Raw genomic sequence first — 20,325 nt, 5'->3', positions numbered from 1 at the left:
TGTTTTAAAACATTCTCAAGGTCAGGTTCGTAGGAGAGTAGTGTGACACAGAACAAACGACCAAGAGGCGAGTCTGCTAGAATATGCTTCAGCTTTTTATTCCCCGCAGCGTCGCCAAAACCAGGTCTCATCTTACAACGGGTCTGGCTTATACTCACTCTACATGTTACCGGAACTGGGAGCCGTCAGTTCTCGTAGAGCGGTTGCCAACAACCCACGCTCGGCGGTTAAACGTAACCCCGGAGCAGACTCCCGGGTCTGGCTTATACTCACTCTACATGTTACCGGAACTGGGAGCCGTCAGTTCTCGTAGAGCGGTTGCCAACAACCCACGCTCGGCGGTTAAACGTAACCCCGGAGCAGACTCCCGGGTCTGGCTTATACTCACTCTACATGTTACCGGAACTGGGAGCCGTCAGTTCTTGTAGAGCGGTTGCCAACAACCCACGCTCGGCGGTTAATCGTAACCCCGGAGCAGACTCACCGAACTGGAGACTTTTCCAGCTGATATACTCTTTTCCAGATATAAACATTCATGTGAACAACAGAGCAAGGCTAAAAAACACATTCCATTCTGGTTACATACAGATAAGAAGATTCACACGGGGAGGTGTGTAATAAGATTCACACGAGACTAAGCAACACCTCCATTCCGGTTAGATTCACACATGTATTGGGACATAATTTTACACCACATGAGTCTGTACTGTTAAAAATAACCAATTGTATTCATAGCTACCTTCCCCCCCCCAGCCCCTCCCATTCACCCCCCCCAACATACCTAATGAAGAGCTTATGCTGGAAACGTCGACTCTCCTGCCCCTTGGATGCTTTGTGACTGCCTGTGCTTTTCTAGCTTCCCCCCCAACATACCTAATGAAGAGCTTATGCTGGAAACGTCGACTCTCCTGCCCCTTGGATGCTTTGTGACTGCCTGTGCTTTTCTAGCTTCACGGTTTTTGACTGTGATGCCTGTGGTAACTTACGTGGTTGAGAAAGTTCCTGTTTCCTTATATAGTACCAACAGTTGAGAGAATTAGAACAGAGAAATGAAACACTATCACTGATAAATGGTCTAACAAATGTCATTGCTAATTCAAGGTCAGAGGGATTCTGAAAGTTATTGAAAAATCTACTGCGTTTGTAGATGAGAGTTTTAGGCATTGGTCCAAAAAAATGAAATAAATCCCTTCTGGTTAAGAAACATAGGGCTTTTTGTGGAGTCCCAGCTTGCATAAAAGTAAGGTGATGGGAAGAAAATTCTTTCTTTATTTCTTGATCTTCACTTTACTAGTTAGCTGCATCTCATGACATACAAAATACAGGGGCTTGATAGAATAGTGCTTGGGGTGATTTTTGTCTTGGGGATTTGAGAATGGGGGCCACAGCCTTGGGTTAAATGGTTAACTGTTTAGACCTGAGATCAGGAGGAACTTCTTTATTCAGAGCATGATGAATCTAAGAATCCAATATTCTGGAGAGCTAGGAGAGGGACGTGGATGGAATTTTGGCAAAATTGAAATGAGATCTGGTGATAGTGCAGGGAGATAGAGTTGAAGTAGAGGTTCTGTTGTGTTTATATTAAAATGTGCAAAAGCCCTTGTGGATAATGGCCCACTTTGGCATTTTGGAAGAAGTAACAAAACAGGAGTACTCAAATGGGCACAGCATCAGGAAGCTCAGAGAAACAGAAAGGAATTTAGGGTGCTTTCCTACAGTTCACTGAAGGGAGCAGAACAGGTTAGTTAAGAAGGCACTTGGGACATATGCCTTTATCATTCTAGGTTTGTAGTATAAAGGACAGGGAGGCTATACTTGAGCTCAGCAGAACTTTAGTTAGGCTTCAACTGGAGTTATTGTGTAGTTCTGGGCTCTGCACCAGAAGGGGTGCAATTGCACTGGAGGGAGTACAGAGGAGATTTACCAGGAAAATGCCTGTGTACGAAAATAGGCTGGTTGTGGTTGATTTTTCTTGTAGCAGAATAGGCTACGGGGAACCTCAGAGATTTATAAGATTAAGGGGCATGGACAGGGTTGACAGGAAGCAGCTGTTTTCTTTAGTTGGTGCATCATTTTAAGGTGAAGGGTGTGAGGTTTTGAGGGGATTTGAGGAAATGCTTTATTACCTGGATGGTGGTAATCTCGAATGTACTGCCTGGGAAAGGTAGCAGAGGTGGAAAACCTTTTTGATTTCTAAGAAGAACTTGAATGAACACTTGAAATGTCATAACATTAAAGCCTATGGTTCAGGTGTGGAAAGTGAGATTAGTGTAGATAGGTCAATGTAGATTCAATCGATGGGAGGTGTGGGATTGTGTTAAAATAATGATCAGAATCGGTGAGTGGTGAAATTAGTCTCTTTTATTCAGGAGCACAGCACAAGTTCGAGGCTGCCGTAGAATCCTGAAATACTGTTCTTACATACATTAAAATTTCATTACTCTGGTGTTAACATTTTTTTATCTATAGAACACAAAGGTTTGAGGGGCTTCTGTCCTGAGATAGGTTAAACCATGTACCTGTACTAAGTGCGAGCTGCTACTTTTGATTGGATTAAGAGTGTCTGTCTGGTCTGCTTACATAATTAAGAGGTGTTAGTCCTTTTGTCCTTTAAGTTAGTAAATGTTAGTGAAAATACTTGGCCGAGATGCTATAAATCAGTTAGAAATTGTACCTGTACTTAAAAGAATAAAGGATACTGGACTGATTACTGCAGCTGGGTTGTGAGATTTGCTGTTTACTATTTGCTGGTGTGAGTTTCATTCATTCGTGCAATTTCTTTGAAGTGCTGTTTTGTCAGTTAGTTTCTTAAAAGGACAATGGCCCAGTTAAAAGTTATTTAACAGGTACATATTAATTGGGGAAACTTTTTGGTGTTCTGTAATCTATTTAGGTCCAGGAGATAGTTGGTAAGGGCTGATTAATATTGTATTATTTCGTGGAAACTTGATGGGGACAGTATTGTTTATGATATTGACACCTATTCTGAGGTAGCTAGGCCTAAACACTGCTTGTAGCAAAGGCTGATAAGAATTGGTATGAAAAAGCAGTAATGATTGAAAGGGTTGTTTTAATCAGAAAGGGCTGTTTTAATTTGGTCTACCTTGTGAGAGTAAAATATATACCAAAATTGCAGTTTTATGAATGAAACAGTATTATAGTAAATAATGAATTAGTAAAGGGTTATGACTGAGTGAACGGGAATCATCTGGTATTAATGAATGTAGTGAGCTGGTGAGTGAGTTCGTAAAGAAAACCGAAAACACAATATCACACAGAGGGCCTCTTCTGTGATGTATGACCTGATGATTCTGAGTGCAACGATTTCATTCAGTGCAGGCATCTTGAAGACTTTGGGTTTCATTTTTTCAAATTTATTTCAATGACGTTAATGATAATAGACTCTTGTGCTGTAAATACAAAAACATAAACAAAATCCCGATTTAGCTTGAATTTATAGTCATAAAGATGAACAGCATGGAAACTGGTCCAACTCGTCCATGCTGACCAGGTATCCTAACCTAATTTTGTCCCATTTGGCCCATATCCCTCTTAAACCCTTCCTATTCATATACCCATCTAGGTACCTTTTGAAATGCTGTAATTGTCTCAGTCTCTACCACTTCCTCTGGCAGCTCACTCCGTACACGCAACACCCTCTGCGTGAAAATGTTACCTCTTAGGTCCCTTTTATATCATTCCTGTCTCACCCTAAACCTATGTCCTCTAGTTCTGGACTCCCCCACCCCAGGAAAAAGATCTTGTCTATTATCCAATCCATGCCCCTCAATTTTATAAACCTCCAAAAGGTCCCTCCTCAGCCTCCGACGCTCCAGGAAAAAGAGCCCAGCCTATTCAGCCTCTTCCTCCAGCTCAAATGCTCCAACCTTTCAACTTTCAAGTTTTACAAGATCCTTCTGATAGGAAGGAGACCAGAATTGTACGCAATATTCCAAAAGTGGCCTGACCGATGTCCTGTACAGCTGCAACATGACCTCCCAACTCTAATACTCAATGGTCTGACCAAAACCAAACACCTTCTTCACCATCCTGTCAACCTGCAACTCTGCTTTCAAAGAACTATGAGCCTGCACTCCAAGATCTCATTGTTCAGCAACACTCCCCAGGACCTTACCATTAAGTGTATAAGTCCTGCTCTGATTTGCTTTTCCAAAAATGCAGCACCTTGCGTTTATCTAAATTAAACTCTATCTGCCACACCTTACCCCATTGATCCATTTAATCAAGTTGTACTCTGAGCTAACTTTCTTCGCTGTTCACTATCCTGTAAGTTTGCTGTCATCTGCAAATTATTAACTATACCTCCTATGTTCATATCCAAATAATTTATATTAATGACAAAAAGTAGTGGACCCAGCACCAATCCTTGTGGCACACCTCTGGTCACAGGCCTCCAGTCTAAAAAGCAACTCTTCACCACCACCCTCTGTCTTCTACCTTTGAGCAAGTTCTGTATCCACATGGCTAGTTCTCAGTGTTCTATGAGATCCAGTATTGCTAACCAGTCTCCCATGGGGAACCTTATTGAACACCTTACTGAAGTCCATATAGATCACATCTACTGCTCTGCCCTCATCAGTTCTTTGTTGCTTCTTCAAAAAATTCAAGTCAAGTTCATGGCGACATGATTTCCCACGCACAAAGCCATGTTGACGATCTCTAATAAGTTCTTGCCTTTCCAAATACATGTAAATCCCGTCCCTCAGGATTCCCTCCAACAACTAGCCCACCATCGATGTCAGGCTCACCGGTCTATAGTTCCTGAATTTTCCTTACCATCTTTCTTAAATAGGGCATCTTCCAGTTGCCTTACCTGTGACTATTGATGATACAAATGTCTCAGCAAGAGGCCCAGTAATCACTTCCCTAGCTTCCCACAGAGTTCTAGGGTACACCTGATCAGGTCCTGGGGATTTGTACACTTGTATGCATTTCAAGACATCCAGCACCACCTCCTCTGTAACATAGACATTTTTCAAGACGTCACCATCTAATTCTCCACATTCTGTATCTTCCATGTCTTTTGCATCATTGTTTACTGTGGGAAAAATACTTGTTTAGTATCTCCCCCCATCTCCTATTGCTCCACACATAGGCTGCCTTGCTGATCTTTGGGGAGCTCTATTCTCTCCCTAATTATCCTTTTGTCCTGCATATAGGGGTGGCTCGGTGGCTAGCACTGCTGTCTCGCAGCGCCAGGGTCCCGGGTTCAATTCCAGCCTCGGGCGACTGTCTGTGTGGAGTTTGCACATTCTCCCCTGCATGGGTTTCCTCTGGATGCTCTGGTTTCCTCCCACAGTCCAAAGATGTGCAGGTTAGGTGCATTGGTCATGCTAAATTGCCCGTAGAGTTAGGTACATTAGTTAGGGGGAGTGGGTCTGGGTGGGTTATTCTTCGGAGGATCGGTGTGGAGTAGATGGGCTGAAGGGCGTTTCCACACTCTAGGTAATCCAAAATCTAATATTTTTACAAAAATACTTTGGCTTCTCCTTACCCCTATTTGCCAAAGCTATCTCATGTCCCCTTTTTACCCTCCTGATTTCCCTCTTAAGTATACTCCTAATACCTTTACACTCTTCTAAGGATTCACTCGATCCCTCCTTTCTATGCCTGACATATGCTTCCTTTTTTTTCTTAACCAAAGCTTCAATTTCTCTAGTCATCCAGCATTCCCTACACTAATCAGCCTTTTCTTTCACGCTAACAGGAAATATTGCCATGGACTCTTGTTATGTCATTTTTGAAGGCTTTACATTTTCCAGCTGTCCCTTTATCTGCGATCATCTGCCAATCAGCTTTTGGAAGTTCTTGCCTCATACCGTTAAAATTAGCCTTCCTCCAATTTGGAACTTCAACTTTCAGATCCGGTCTGTCCTTTTCCATCACTATTTTAAAACTAATAGAATTATGGTTGCTGGCCCCCAAGTGCTCCCTCACTGACACCTCAGTCACCTGCCCTGCCTTATTTCCCAAGAGTAGGTCAAGCTTTGCACCTTCTGTAGTAAGTACATCCATATACTGAATCAGAAAATTTTCTTGTACTGGTTTAACCAATTCCCCTCCATTTAAACCCTTAATACTATGGCAGTCCCAGTCTATGTTTGGAAAGTTAAAATCCCCTTCCATAATCACCCTACTATTCTTACAGATAACTTAAATCTCCTTACATATTTGTTTCTCAATTTCTTGCTGACTACTAGGGGGTCTATAATACAATCCCAATAAGGTGATTATCCTTATTTCTCAGTTCCAACCAAATAACTTCCTTGAATGTATTCACAGGAATATACTCCCTAAGTACAACAGTAATGCTATCCCTTATCAAAAATGCCACTCTCCCTCCTCTCTTGCGCACACCCCCCCTTTCTATCCTTCCTGTAGCATTGCATCCTAGAACATTAAGCTGCCAGTCCTGTCCATTCCTGAGCCATGTTTCTGTAATTGCTCTGATATCCCAGTCCCGTCTTCCTATCCATGCTCTGAGTTCAATTTGTTCTAGATACCCTGCACTCAACACATTATTAACTAAAATTATTGCTGACTGGAATTCCATACAGCAATGTCACTGCGGAAAAACAATGATGGTGGCCTAGGAGATATCTGGGATTAGGACTTTAGCTTCTGCCAATTATTCATTAGCTTTGAAACATGGCACCTAGAACAATAGTGTACACGTCATGTGTTTGAGAGAACACCAGTTGTGAAATCTCTGCTTACATAAGGTCGTAATCAAAATTTAAAATTTCACCCTTTTTTAAAGACGTAAGTTTCATTAGTTGGCAATCTTGCATTGGCTGTGGCTAGGTATGCTCGAGCATTCTGTAAATCTTTGCCCATTTTTTCTTAACTTATTGCCCATTTTTTGTTTAACTTGCATTTGTCCCCATGTCAAGAATCTTCTGAATTAAGATGTGCAATGATGCAAAACATATTTGTATTGTCTTTCAATGCTCAGTTTTATTCCTTTGAATCAGAAATTAGATGACGGTTACTGCAGTAAAGTGGCCGCACACTACAACGAGCTTCAAGAATGTGGTTTGGCAGCACGTAATCAGAGTCGTATCTTTTACTTGCGCAACTTCAACAATTGGATCAAGAGTGTCCTTATTGGTATGTATGTAATCTCCGATTTATACTTCTAATCCATAACGGTGAACAACATTTGGCGTCCATTTGTGTAGGGCCATTCATGTCCTCGGAACATCCAAAACCATTTTACAGCTGGTGTAGCATAGCAATGCAGAAAATGTGCATCTATTTTGTTCTTGGCGTGCCACCACTTGCTATGGGGATGACAACTAGGTAATTGTCTTCGGAGGTCAGTTTATGAATTTTGGACGAGACAGCAGAACGAATTGCTCTACTTTTTTAATGAAATCTTTGTAGCACACTGTAAGGGTTTGAAATCTCAACTGATGTAGAATAAAATAACATGCTCATAAGCTGAATATGTTGGAATAGATTGCCTCATTCAGTAGAAACTTAAAAATGTGTTGCTGGAAAAGCGCAGCAGGTCAGGCAGCATCAAAGAAGGAGAATCGACGTTTCGGGGGCTTATGCCCAAAACGTCGATTCTCCTTCTCCTTTGATGCTGCCTGACCTGCTGTGCTTTTCCAGCAACACATTTTTAAGCTCTGATCTCCAGCATCTTCAGTCCTCACTTTCTCCTACATTCAGCAGAAAGTATCAACTCTCAGCCTGTCACACGTATTTTAGAATTTTGAATGAAATTGATAAGTTTTTGCCTTTTTCTTGCAGGGGAGTATCTTGATAATGTAAAGCAAAGGAATAGGCACAACATCACTGTCTTGGACCTCGGCTGTGGAAAAGGTGGAGATTTATTGAAATGGAAAAAAGGGCAAATTAGCAAGCTAGTTTGTGTTGGTGAGTAATTTGTAGGGACAGCAAGATAAGACATTTTTCTGTTTTTGGAATTGGTCCAGAATTGAGCAATGTATCAAATATTTGGATTGTGCACTGTTTTATTTTGTGTATTTTAGTTAAAATATAACTTAATCTTAAGATTAGAATAATATGAAAATCTAATTGAGATCAGGTAAATAGCTGAGGTCTTTTCCCTGGTTTTGGGGGAATCCAGATCTAGAGGGCATAGGTTTAGGGTGAGGGGAAAAGATATAAAAGGGATCTAAGAGGCACCTTTTTCACGCAGAGGGTGGTATGTGTATGGAATGAGCTGCCAGAGGAAGTGGTGGAGGTTATTACCAATACAACATTTAAAAGGCATCTGGATGAGTAAATGAATAGGAAGGGTTTAGAGGGATCTGGGCCAAGTGTTGACAAATGTGACTAGATTAATTTAGGATATCTAGTCGGCATGGATGAGTTGGACTGAAGGATCTGTTTCCGTGTTGTACAACTCTGAAACAGATGTCAGATGATGAAGTGCAAAATATGTCTTTAAAAGTTGTAACTTTACGTTCAATTTGTGAGGATGATAGCTGCTTAAATTCCTTTTCACCCTTCTTGTCTAACAGATATGGCTGACATTTCTGTTGAGCAATGCACTCAGCGGTACGTTGACATGAAAAACAGATGTTATTCGAACGAACATCTTTTTGCTGCAGACTTTATAAGAGCCGACTGCACCAAGGTAAAATGTTTAGTTGCATCTAATCTTCAAATCCATAATTCACTGCAAATCTTAACAAATGTAGATGTTTTTGCACCATTTTAGAAGCATAATTTAGCAGGAGTAACTGTAATGTTGATAAATTCAGAAAAAAATGTTTTATTTAGATAACTTTCAGAATCCTGTTAATAGTGCACTAGCTTTTGTTCTTACAAATACATTTAATTTTTCCAGTATTCTTCCATTTTATATAGTCTGCTTCATATTTATATTCAGTGCTCTATCTAACAAGCTCTATTAGTGGAATTTAGTGCTGCGGAATTGCGTTAGCAGATAATGTAAATTCTGCAATTTTAAGTTGAATGTAAAGAGTGATAAATGAGTCCTCGGTAATTTGGATCTTTTGCCAGTTCATAAGGACAGTGGAAAAGTTTTTAGTGTAGGATAATGGGACTGGCTCTGGACTGTTCTAGTAAAGAGTTAGTATAAAATCAAAGTGATCATTGGTTTGCTTCTGTCTTAAGACCTCTTTGGTTCCAAAAAATTTGTGCAATAAACAAGTGGGATTCATTCTCCATATTTACATGCCTGTCAGACATTGAATTGAAAGCATGTAACTTGTTATTGAACTTTCATCCAAGGAAATAGAATTAGTTGTTACAAAATTGCAATCTTTCTGATCTGGGAATTGAAGAAAATGTGCAAGGCAAGTATGTGCAATCTATCTAACTAGCCTGATGCTTAGTAAATTACATGCTAGTTAAAGTTATTCATGGGATGCGGGCATCGTCAGCATTTTATTGCCTATCTCTACTTGCCCTTGAGAAAGTGGTGATGAACTATCATGTTGAAGTGCTGCAGTCCATTCACTGAGCACGTGAACAAGAAACAAGAGTAGGCCACTCAGCCCTTTGGGCCTGCTCAGCCATTTAATAAGATCTGATCTTAACCTCAACTCTACATTCCTGCTTAAACCCCAGTGATCTTTCACCTGTCTTAGTAGTCAAGAATCTATCTGTTTAATGACTGTGTTTCTCAGAAGGTTGACATTCTTTTTTCCTCATCTCTGTCTTAAATTGTCGATTCCTTATTTCCCATTGACTCTAGTTTTGCTAGGGCTGCTTGATGCAACATTCAATCAACTACAGACTACGTGTCATAAGCAGGCACTCACCTTCTTGAATTTATCCACATTTGAATCAAGGTTGCAAAGAGGTCAGAAGCTGCCTGGCTCAGGCAGAACACAAACTGAATGTCAGTAAACAGATTATTGCGAAGCAACTGCTGCTTGAAACCACTGTTGATGATCTCCTCCATCACTTCATTGATGATCAAGAGTAGACTGTTGAGATGGTAATTGCTTATGTTGGATTTGTCATGCTTTTTGTCTACAAGGCATACCTGTGCAATGTTTCGCACAATAGGGTGGATTTTGGTATTATAGTCATATTGGAACAGCTTGGCTAAGAGTGCAGAATTCGCCACACAATGTCTTTAACACTATTGGTGGAATATTGCCAGGGTCCATGCCTTTGCTACATCCAGTATCATCAACTGATTTTTGATATCACTTGGAATGAATCGAATTGGCTGAGGATCTGTGATGTTTTGAACCTCAATGAGGTAGAGAGGTCATTCACTTGGCACGTTTGGCTGAAGGTTTGTAGTAGATACCTCAGATGTGCTGGGCTCTTCCATTATTGGAGAGATTTGTGGAGCCCCACCTGTTTTGGGTTGTTTTAATTGTCCAGCACCATTCACGATTGGATGTGACAGCACTGCAAAGCTGAGATCTGATCCATTGATTGTAAAAACATGCAGTTCTGTTTATAGCTTACTGCTTATATGTTTTGACACAAAGTATCCTGTGCTTTGGCTTCACCAGGTTGATACCTTTATTGTTAGGTGTGCTTGGTGCTCTTCTCTGTGTGCCCTCTGCACTTTTCATTGAACCAGGCACGTTGGTAGCTGTGGAAGTGGATATGCAGGGCCCTGAGGTTCCAGACTGTTTTTGAGTATATTGCTGCTGCTGATGGCACAATGTTTTCTGGGTGTCCAGTCTTGAATTGCTCGATCTGTTCGAAATTGATCCTATTTAGCATGTGGGTGCTGCCACATAATAAAATGGAGAGAATCCCCAATTTGAAGATGGTACTTCACATTTGCAGGGATTGTGCACTTGTCACTCTTTATACTGTCATGAGCAGATGTATCTGGCAATGAGATTGGTGAGGATGAGATCAAGTATATTTTTCCCCCTTGGTTCCCTCACTACCTGCCATCCATCCTGTCTACCAGCCATATTATTTAGGACTCAACCAACTCAGTCAGTGGTGGTTCTTCAGCATTGAAGTCGCCCAGTCAGAATTTACTCTGTGCACTTGTTGCCCTTGGTGTCACTTTCAAGTCTTGTTGAACTTGGAGAAGAGCTGATACATCAGCTGAGAGGAGAGGGTTTGTATCTGCCAATCAGCAGGATGGTTCCTTATCCATGTTTTGACTGATGCCATGAAATCTCATGGGGTCTGTAGTCCGTGTTGAGGAATCCCAAGGAAATTCCTCCTGACTGACTGCCTTCACCTCCACTGGATCTGTCCAGCTCATGGGACAGGACATACAGTGGATGCCAGTGATGGTATCTGGGCATTTGTGTAAGATAGGAATACACATGTATGACAATGTCTAGTTATTGCTTGACTCGTATGTGTGAGACAGCTCTCCCAGTTTTGGCGCAAGTCCCAGGGTCTTAGTAAAGAGGACTTTGTAGGATTGATGGGGGAGGGGGAATAAGTTTGCTGTTATCATTACTGCTGCTTAGGTCAATGCCAGAGAGTCCATCCGGTTTCTTTCCTTTTTGAGACCTTATAGCATTTAGATACAACTGTCCATTGCTTGTCCATTTCAGAAGGCAGTTGATAGTTGAACACATTGCTGTGGGCCTGGAATCACATGTATGCCAAACCAGGTAAGGGTGTAGATTTCCTTCCCTAAAAGGGTATGAATGAACCAGAAGTGTTTTTCTAATTGATCCTGGATTTGTGGTCATCGTTAGACTTTTAACTTCCATTTAGTGGAGTTTGCACATTCTCCCTGTGTCTGCGTGGGTTTCCTCCGGGTTCTCCGGTTTCCTCCCTCAGTCCAAAAATGTGCAGGTTAGGTGAATTGGCCATGCTAAATTGCCCGTAGTGTTAGGTGAAGGGATAAATGTAGGGGAATGGGTCTGGGTGGGTTGCGCTTTGGCGGGTCGGTGTAGACTTGTTGGGCCGAAGGGTCTGTTTCCACACTGTAAGTAATCTAATCTAACGGCGGTAAAGGAGACTATTTGGCCAGTTATGTCTGTGGTTCTTTGGAGCAGTCTAATTTGACCCCCCCTCACTTGTAACTCAAAATTTTTACCTTCTAATATTCATCTAGATCCCTTTTGAAAATTTATTATTGAACCAACTCCCATCACCTTTTCAAACATAACAGTGTAGGCATTTTTCCTGGTTACCTGAGATCCTTGTGCAAATTTGCTTAAACCTATAACTTTTGGTGACTGAGTCTTCTGATGCTGGAAGCGGTTTCTCTGACTCACCTTCTCAGAACACTTCAGTATTTTCAAAGCCTTGACCAAATCTCCCCTTCACCTTCTCTGCAGCAAGAAGGTCAATCTCACTTTCTCCATTCATGCCTGATACAATGTCTAGGAAATTTTCTGTGCATGTTCTGGAAGCCCATGATTCCTTGTAGATATTGTCCGCTTAGAGAAATCTGGAATGATTTCCCATGACTAGAACCGTGAGGTGGGAAAATAAAAATCCAGTTTGATTCTTTTTAATGATTGCCCACAGATGTGTGGCACAACATAACCTGCAAGGCACTTGGAAATAAAGTTAGCAGGAAAATAACCAGTTTTTAAAAATGTGTTCATGGGGCGTGAATGTTGCTTGCTAGGGCAACAGTGCCAATTTAATGCCCATCCCTAACTACCCAGCATCAACAACGCAGTGGTTCTGGAGTCACTTGTAGGCCAGACAATTTAAGGATGGCAGATCTCCTTCCCTATTGGGCAATAATGAACCAGATAGGATTTTATGGCAATCAACAATGATGCTACTAGGTAAGCCTTTTATTCCAGAGTTTTATTGAATCCAAATGACACCATCTACCATGATAGGAATTGAGCCTATGTTGTCAGAAAATTAGAATCACAGAATCTCTATAATATAGATAGAGGTCAGTTACCCAGTGAGTTTGCACTGACCCACCAAAGAGCATCTCATCCTATCTCCTAAATCCACATTTACCAGAGTTAACTCACCTAGCCTGCATGCTATGGGACAGTTAGCATAGCCAACCCACCTAAACTGTACATCTTTGGATTGTGGGACGAAACTGGAGCACCTGGAGGAAGCTTACATGGACACGAGAAGAACATGCAAACTCCAGCACCAGGGAGCCGGGTTCGATCCGCCCTGTGGTGATTATCTGTGCGTAGGCTGCTGTGCTAACCACTGAGACACCTATTAGCCTGGGTTTCTAGATTAAGAGAACAGTGATGTGACCACAATCCCCGCCCCCACAACCCCGTTTCCTCTTTTTAAAAAAAATTTAAAAAATTAGAACATGCCAAGTATGCAGCTTAATATGTTTGATCACTTGACCTGAAACATTAACTCTATTTCCTTCCATAGATACTGCTTGAGCTGTTGAGTTTTTCCAACATCTTTTGTTTCAACTTGGAATTTCCAGTGTCGACAGTATTTTGCTTTTGATGCAGTTTTTGCTGTTTTTCTTTTTGAAAGGAGTTACTGACTGAGAAATATCACGATCCTGATATAGTCTTTGACATCTGCAGTTGTCAGTTTGTCTACCATTATTCTTTTGAGACATTACAACAGGCAGACACCATGCTGAAGAATGCCTGTGAACGCTTGCGTCCTGGAGGATACTTCATTGGAACTACGCCAAACGCTTTTGAACTTGTGTGAGTCTAAATTTTTGTTTTATTCTTTCAAGAATTTGAGCATGAGTATGGGAGGAAAGAAATAATGGAATGATTGAATGAGAAAATACTAAATTAGATCTAAGCTTCCAGGAAGTTAGTTGGGCATATTATTACATTCAGCTTCAAACTGTTTATGAGGTATCTTGTTCCACAACTGAAGCTTCTGGGTGAAAAAGTTATATTTTGGTTTCCTTCTTGCTAATGTGTAAATTGGCATTTGAATATTTTACTGTAGGTTGCCAGTAGTTTTTAAATAGTTTAATTGTCTAATCCTAACAGTGAAAACTTAACCTCTTCATCCAACTCACTGTTCTTTGAAATTGTTTGGTTGTCTTTGTACCTACCTCTTATTTCCCTATCCTTTTTATGGCTAGTAGACTTAAAGACAGATGAATTATGTTGACTGCCAAGTTCTAGAGTGTTTTTTTTTGTTTGAACATGATTCATCTTCCAAAAATAATCCAGTATCTTTTTTTGATCTCTGATGTTGGATCCAAACATAGCTTTTCTTTTTGTAGATTTATCAATACATATGCTCGTAACTTTCCTTATATTTATGGACTGAATCCCCCGCTTGTTTTCAGTATTCTGTAGTAAATGGCTCACCATTTTTGGGAATGTGATGAATTGACTTCCCCCTAGACTCCAGCTTCAACAGAGTTGAAGCAGCTAACTTGATAGGTACCTCTAGCGTTTTCCTAAATATCCACTCCCTTCAGCATATAATAAGTGCACTTTATACATTGCCAGGACCTCCACTGTTTTCTAAGAACAGGAGCAATAGCAATGCCCCTACAAGCTCCCCATTTTGTTGTACGCAGTTCTGACTTGGACCGCCATGGCTGAGTCAAAATTCTGGAGGTCTCTACCAAGTAGCATCTTCTCTACAGATTAGAGCTGGTATAGAGGCATAGAAGTCATACAGCACGGAAACAGACCCTTTAGTTTAACCAGTCTGTATCGACCATAATCCCTAACTAAGTTAGTCCCATCTGCCTGTAATTGAAAGATATCCCTTCAAACTTTTCCTATTCATGTGCTTATTCAAATGTTTTTTAAATGTTGTAACTGTACCCACATCCACCAATTCCTCTGGAAGTTCACTCCACATACGAAACACTGTGTTTTAAAAACAAAACAAAAGTTGCATCATGTCTTTTTAAAATCCCCCCTAAGGGGTGGCATGGTGGCTCAGTGGTTAGCACTGTTGCCTCTTAGTGCCAGGGACCTGGGTTCGATTCCAGCCTTGGGTGATTCTGTGTGGAGTTTACATATTCTCCCTGGGTGCTCCAGTTTCCTCCCAAATCCCAAGATGTGCAGCTTCGGTGAATTGGCCATATTAAGTTGTTTGTAGTGTTCAGGGATATGTAGGTTAGGTGCATTGGTCAGGGGTAAATGTAGAGTAATAGGGAAACAGGTCTGGGTGGGACACTTTTCCGATGGTCGGTTTGGACTTGTTGGGCTGAAGGGCCTGTTTTACACACTGTAGGGATTCTATGATTCCTCTCACCTTAATGTGCCCTCTAGTCTTGAATTCTCCATTGTAGGGAAGAGGCGTGTGCCATTTACCTTATCTATACTCCTCATTATTTTATAAATGTCTACAAGGTCACCTCTCAACCCTCTGTACTCGTGGAAAAACTCCCAGGCTGTCCAGCCTTACCTTATAACTCAAACCCTCCATTCCCAGCAACATTCTGCTAAATCTCTTCTGAACCTTCTCCAGCTTAATGGTGTCCTTACTATAACAGGGTAACTAGAACTAGACACACTACTCCAGAAGAGACTTCACCAATATCTTGCCCAACCTCAACGTAATGTCCCAACACCTGTGTTCAAAGATCTGCGCAATGAAGGCAAGGAGGCTAAAAGCTTCTTATCCACATGTGATGCAAACTTTAAAGAATTATGTACCTGAACCTGGTCTTTGTTCTACAACACTACCCAAAGCTCTACTTTTAATTGAATAAGTCACGTCTTTTATTTTTTTTGTTTTCCCAAAATGTAATACCTCACTAATCCAAATTAAATTCTATTTGCTACACTTCAGCTTATTGACCCAATTGTTCAACAAACCCAACTGCTATTAGATAAAAGATAAGTTAATGCCAGTGTTGTCCACACCCTCTGGCTGACTGTAAGAAATAGCTATTTAGGCTAAATTAATTGCATTTATGGGCTTAATTGTGTTTAAAATTATAAATAGGAGTAGACATCTGATCTTTTGAATAGATTCAATCATTTAATAAGATTATGCTTCACCTTCTACCTCCAAGCCACCTTTCTCAATGATACAATATTCCTTGGTTTCCTTACTAGAAAAAAACCTGTCAAAAACAACGAACTAAAGATGCTGGAAAACCGAAATGACATCAGAAATTGCTGGTCTGGCAGCTTCTGTGGAGAGAAAGCAGAACTGAAGAAGTAGCCACTCAATCCTTGAGCATCTAGTTCCTTTTATAGGGTAGACAATTCCAGATGCACGGTCATCTCAATCAGAAGATTTCTCCTTGTCCCCAACCAAAATGATGCATGTCCTCTTCTCGTCCACCTCCCCACTTTGGATATGTGAGCTACTAGCTGTAGATTCTCTGTCCAGCGAAACATTCTCCCAGTATCCACCCAGTCAAACCTCTTAAGAATATTATATATTTAATGATTCTTGTTATTCTAGACTCTGGGGATATGAGCCATATGTACTCAAACCTCCCTGATAGGGAATGAGTCATTTGCATTCTTAATTCCTTGCTGGAACTTTTAAGTTATTAAGTTGAATGGTGATAGATTGGGAAAGATGGAGGTGCAACCAGACCTGGGAGTCCTTGTACATCATTCGCTGAAAGTAAGCAAGTAGATGAAGAAAGCAATTGGTATGTTGACTTTCAAAGCAAGAGAATTTGAGTACAGGAATAGGGATGTCTTGCTGCAATTGTACGGGGCCTTTGTGAGATCACACCTAGAATATTGTGTGCAATTTTGAGCTTATTATCTGAGAAAGGGTGTTCTAGCTATGGAGGAAGTGTGAGGAAGGTTTACCAGACTGATTCCTGGGATGACACAACTGGATATATTAGGACTTGCATTCATTTAGAATTTAGAAGAATATGGGGTGATCTCATAGAAACCTACAAAGTTTCAACAGGACCGAACAGTGTTCCCAGTGACCTGGGAGTCCAGAACCAGGGGTCACAGTCTAAAGGTAAGAGGTAAGCCATTTAGGACCTAGATGAGAAATGTTTTCACCCAGAGAGTGGTGAATCTGTGGAACTGTCTCCCATAGAAGGCAGTTGCGTCCAAAACATTGAATGTTTACAAGAAGTTAGATTAAATTCTTGGGGCTAAAGGAATCAAAGACTATGGGTAGAAAGTGGGAACAGTGTACTGAGTTGATTGGTTTGAATAGTGGAGCAGGCTCTAATGACCAAATTTCCCACTCCTCTTATTTTCTATGTTTTTACCTCCTTGACCACTCAGCATTTGGCTTTGTTTCACCCAACAATAGATGCTTCTAGATTTTATGCGTTATAGTTGAGTTAGTTGCTTTCCAATCCTGAATTTAGTGAATTATGACAGTGACAATGCAAATTGTCAGATTTTTATGTAGTTTGAGAATATGACAGTTTTAACCACATTTGAATGTTTTTTTTTTAAGAAAATGGTATTGGTGTTGCTTCAATTTGTGTCTTTCCTCTTCAGAAAACGTCTGGAAACATCAGAAACCAGCTCATTTGGAAATGAACTATACAGTGTAACGTTTCAAAAGAAAGGCGAATACCCACTCTTTGGCTGCCAGTATGACTTTAGCTTGGAAGGAGTAGTTAACGTCCCTGAATTCCTTGTTTATTTTCCACTGTTTGAAGAGTAAGTTATTTGTCGAGAAAGCAGTTCTAATTCTGTATTACAACCCTAGATTTCTAATGTTGGTTAACCACTTTTGTATTTGGAAATTTGGGTACATTTGGTAGAAACAGAGGCAAAAGCTAAAACCATTAGATTTCAACAATTGTATTGCCTTAATTGTTAAAATATAACCTTTAACTAAGATGTCACCTATAATGTTTCAAGTAGTTTTGTTATATTACACTATTCCAGTAAAGCATAGAGTATAAATGACAGCAGTCACATTGATTCCTTCAATTCAATTTCTGAGAAACATTGCTCTAATACTCAGTGGTAACCGATATTTCTCTGGCAGTATGAGAGAAAGGTAGTACATGTATCTATGTGGAGCTTGTCATGAACTCTGAACATCCTTGTGCCAATGACTAACTGTTATAGTCACTGTAAAAGAAAATATAAGCAACTGCCTTTGCTCTCTCAAGCTTCCACAATCGCATGGATAATGACCAGATAATCTGTTTTTGAGATGATCTCAATTCAGAGATAAATATTGGCTATGACACCAGAGAAAATTCTCGCACAAATCTGAAATTGTGCGCTAGGATTTTTTATAACACCTCGTTAAACGGGACTTTAGTTTAAGGTCCAAAAGGTGACACCACTGACAGGGCGCTGCACTGTAAGGACTGCTTTAGAGTGTCACCTGAGGTTTCTGAGGCCAAGTCTCCAAAGTGGGACGTAACCTTCTGACTTGTAGGTGATGTGCTACAACTGAACCACTGATGCAAAGTAACTGACTATTAGGAGTATTAGCCACTGTAGTTGTATGTTGGCAGGAACAATGAGACACTGCATGGTGAAATGTAAGCTGCTGAGGTTACTCGTACTGTAAGGACCAGGTTGAGGGCCACATGCTTTTGGAAGAATGTTTGAGCATTTTGGTGACTTTCTGCAAGACTAAATTGTAAGGTTTCATGGTCTATTCCAATTTATTCTATTATTTGGTCTACTGGTTAATACTTTTGAGAAAATGAACTTTTTTATTTGCCTTGAATCTTCTACCGTTTACCCTTAATCATTTATCGTAAATGAATTGCTTAACCAGCCTTGTGACATGTTTTTGTTTTCAGTTTTAGGCAAGTGACTGACTTAAGATTTTCAGATTTAATGTACCTATTCTTTTGAAGTAGTGAATATATTTTGGGAAATATAAAAGGGGACTTAAATATTTGAATCTAATTGCAGGCTGGATTGTAGACGTTCCAAAGAACATTTTATTGTCTCATGGTCTGTATTCTCGCAACAAACGTTTAAAACAAGCAGTTCCATCTTAGTAAATGTGCTTATGTGTTAATTGAACGATAAGAGTCAAACTCAGTGTAAGAATACTGGTCTTCACCAATGCATTATTGTCTGCTGGTTTAGCCAGGAGGTGAGCTCCTTTCAGTATAATTTCTCCTTGTAAAGCACTCATTGTAAAGTTGTAGCAGCTGTTTAAATTGGTCTTTGTCCTTCTAGGATGGCTAAAAAGCACAAGATGAAGCTCGTTTTAAAAAAAACTTTTGCCGAGTTTTTCAAAGAGAAAGTCCAGAATTCGGAACATAAAATGCTGCTGAAGAAAATGAAGTCGTTAGAGGTAATATGAAGCAATAGCTAACAATAGGGTGGGACTGGATAAGCAATCTGACCTTTTGGTGATTTTTTCTTTTCGTTAATGGTCAAATACTTGAAATGGAAAGTTTGCAGTGTGAGATTTGGCATGAGAGCTTCGTAGAATCATAGAACCCCTACAGTGTGGAAACAGGCTGTTTGACCCAGCGGGTACACACGGAACAGCATCTCACCCAGACCCATTCTCTTACCCAGACCCATCCTCTTACCCCTGCATTTCCCTAACCCACCAAGCCTGCACATCTATGAACACTATGGGAAATTTAGCATGGCCAATCTGCCTAACTTGCATATCTTTGGACAGTGGGAGGAAACCGTAGCAAACCAGGCATGTCAAAGTTTAAAATCAGAATTAAAATTTCAGGGTTTTTCCAAAAGGTTCCCTTTGCATTCCTGGTTTCCAGGGCATAATACAGTGAAGATAAAAAGCTTTGGTGTTAATTTGGCAGAAATCAGCACTTTTTGGAATCCACAAACTTCTCTTCTGAATCTAAAGATGATGTTATATATGTTGTATTTCAATATTGATGACTACACTTCCTGTTTGGTTCACTGTTGTCTTCCGGGAAAGGAATTGTGCCATCCCTATGAAAATGGCTGCCGGGTAGCTCGAGACCCTTAGCAGTGTGGTTGATTCTCCTCTCCGTTGTACTAAATATTTTAAATGGAGATTATAAGGGTAAAAAGAAATGGGAATGTGTATTTAAATTCCACCACATCAGCTGGGCTCTAATAAGTTGAACTTGGACAGCAAACAAATAAAACTAGATTTAAATTCTATAAAGTGAGCCCTATGAAACTGAAATGTGGTTTGTGGGTATGTGAATGCAACTTTAATGAAGCTATGCTGCTGCAGAGAGATTTGCAGAACATCTAGACCGTTTAGTTGATGGACGTCATTGTTGTTGAAAGAGGCTAAGCAAGCACCATGGATTAAACTATATAGTGTACAAACAACCAGAAGCTTTTTAATAACTCAGTTTTTGACTTGTGACTTAAAATCTCAATATTTTAAAAAGGAGGTTAAGAAAACAGATTCTCAATGCAAGGAGTGCCTCAAGATGAGAAGAGGTGCAGCCAATGTGAATTGTACACTAACAGATATGTCAATAGACAATAGGTGCAGGAGTAGGCCATTCTGCCCTTCGAGCCTGCACCACCATTCAATATGATCATGGTTGATCATCCTTAATCAGTATCCTGTTCCTGCCTT

At 40.5% G+C, this 20,325-nt stretch overlaps 1 protein-coding gene across 1 annotated transcript in view; it reads left to right on the top strand.

The window, feature by feature from the left end:
• The window catches only part of rnmt (RNA (guanine-7-) methyltransferase), a 48,556-nt gene that overhangs the window by 3,624 nt on the left and 24,607 nt on the right, over positions 1-20,325 (top strand). The window contains exons 2-7 of the mRNA XM_043687691.1: positions 6,996-7,131; positions 7,780-7,905; positions 8,517-8,632; positions 13,399-13,580; positions 17,298-17,462; positions 18,960-19,077. Coding sequence (XP_043543626.1) covers positions 6,996-7,131; positions 7,780-7,905; positions 8,517-8,632; positions 13,399-13,580; positions 17,298-17,462; positions 18,960-19,077 — 843 coding nt within the window. The remainder of the gene's footprint in view (positions 1-6,995; positions 7,132-7,779; positions 7,906-8,516; positions 8,633-13,398; positions 13,581-17,297; positions 17,463-18,959; positions 19,078-20,325) is intronic.

The sequence above is a fragment of the Chiloscyllium plagiosum genome, chromosome 4, assembly GCF_004010195.1.
Source record: "Chiloscyllium plagiosum isolate BGI_BamShark_2017 chromosome 4, ASM401019v2, whole genome shotgun sequence".
Classification (NCBI taxonomy): domain Eukaryota; kingdom Metazoa; phylum Chordata; class Chondrichthyes; order Orectolobiformes; family Hemiscylliidae; genus Chiloscyllium; species Chiloscyllium plagiosum.
This window is presented reverse-complemented; position numbering and strand designations above follow the sequence as displayed.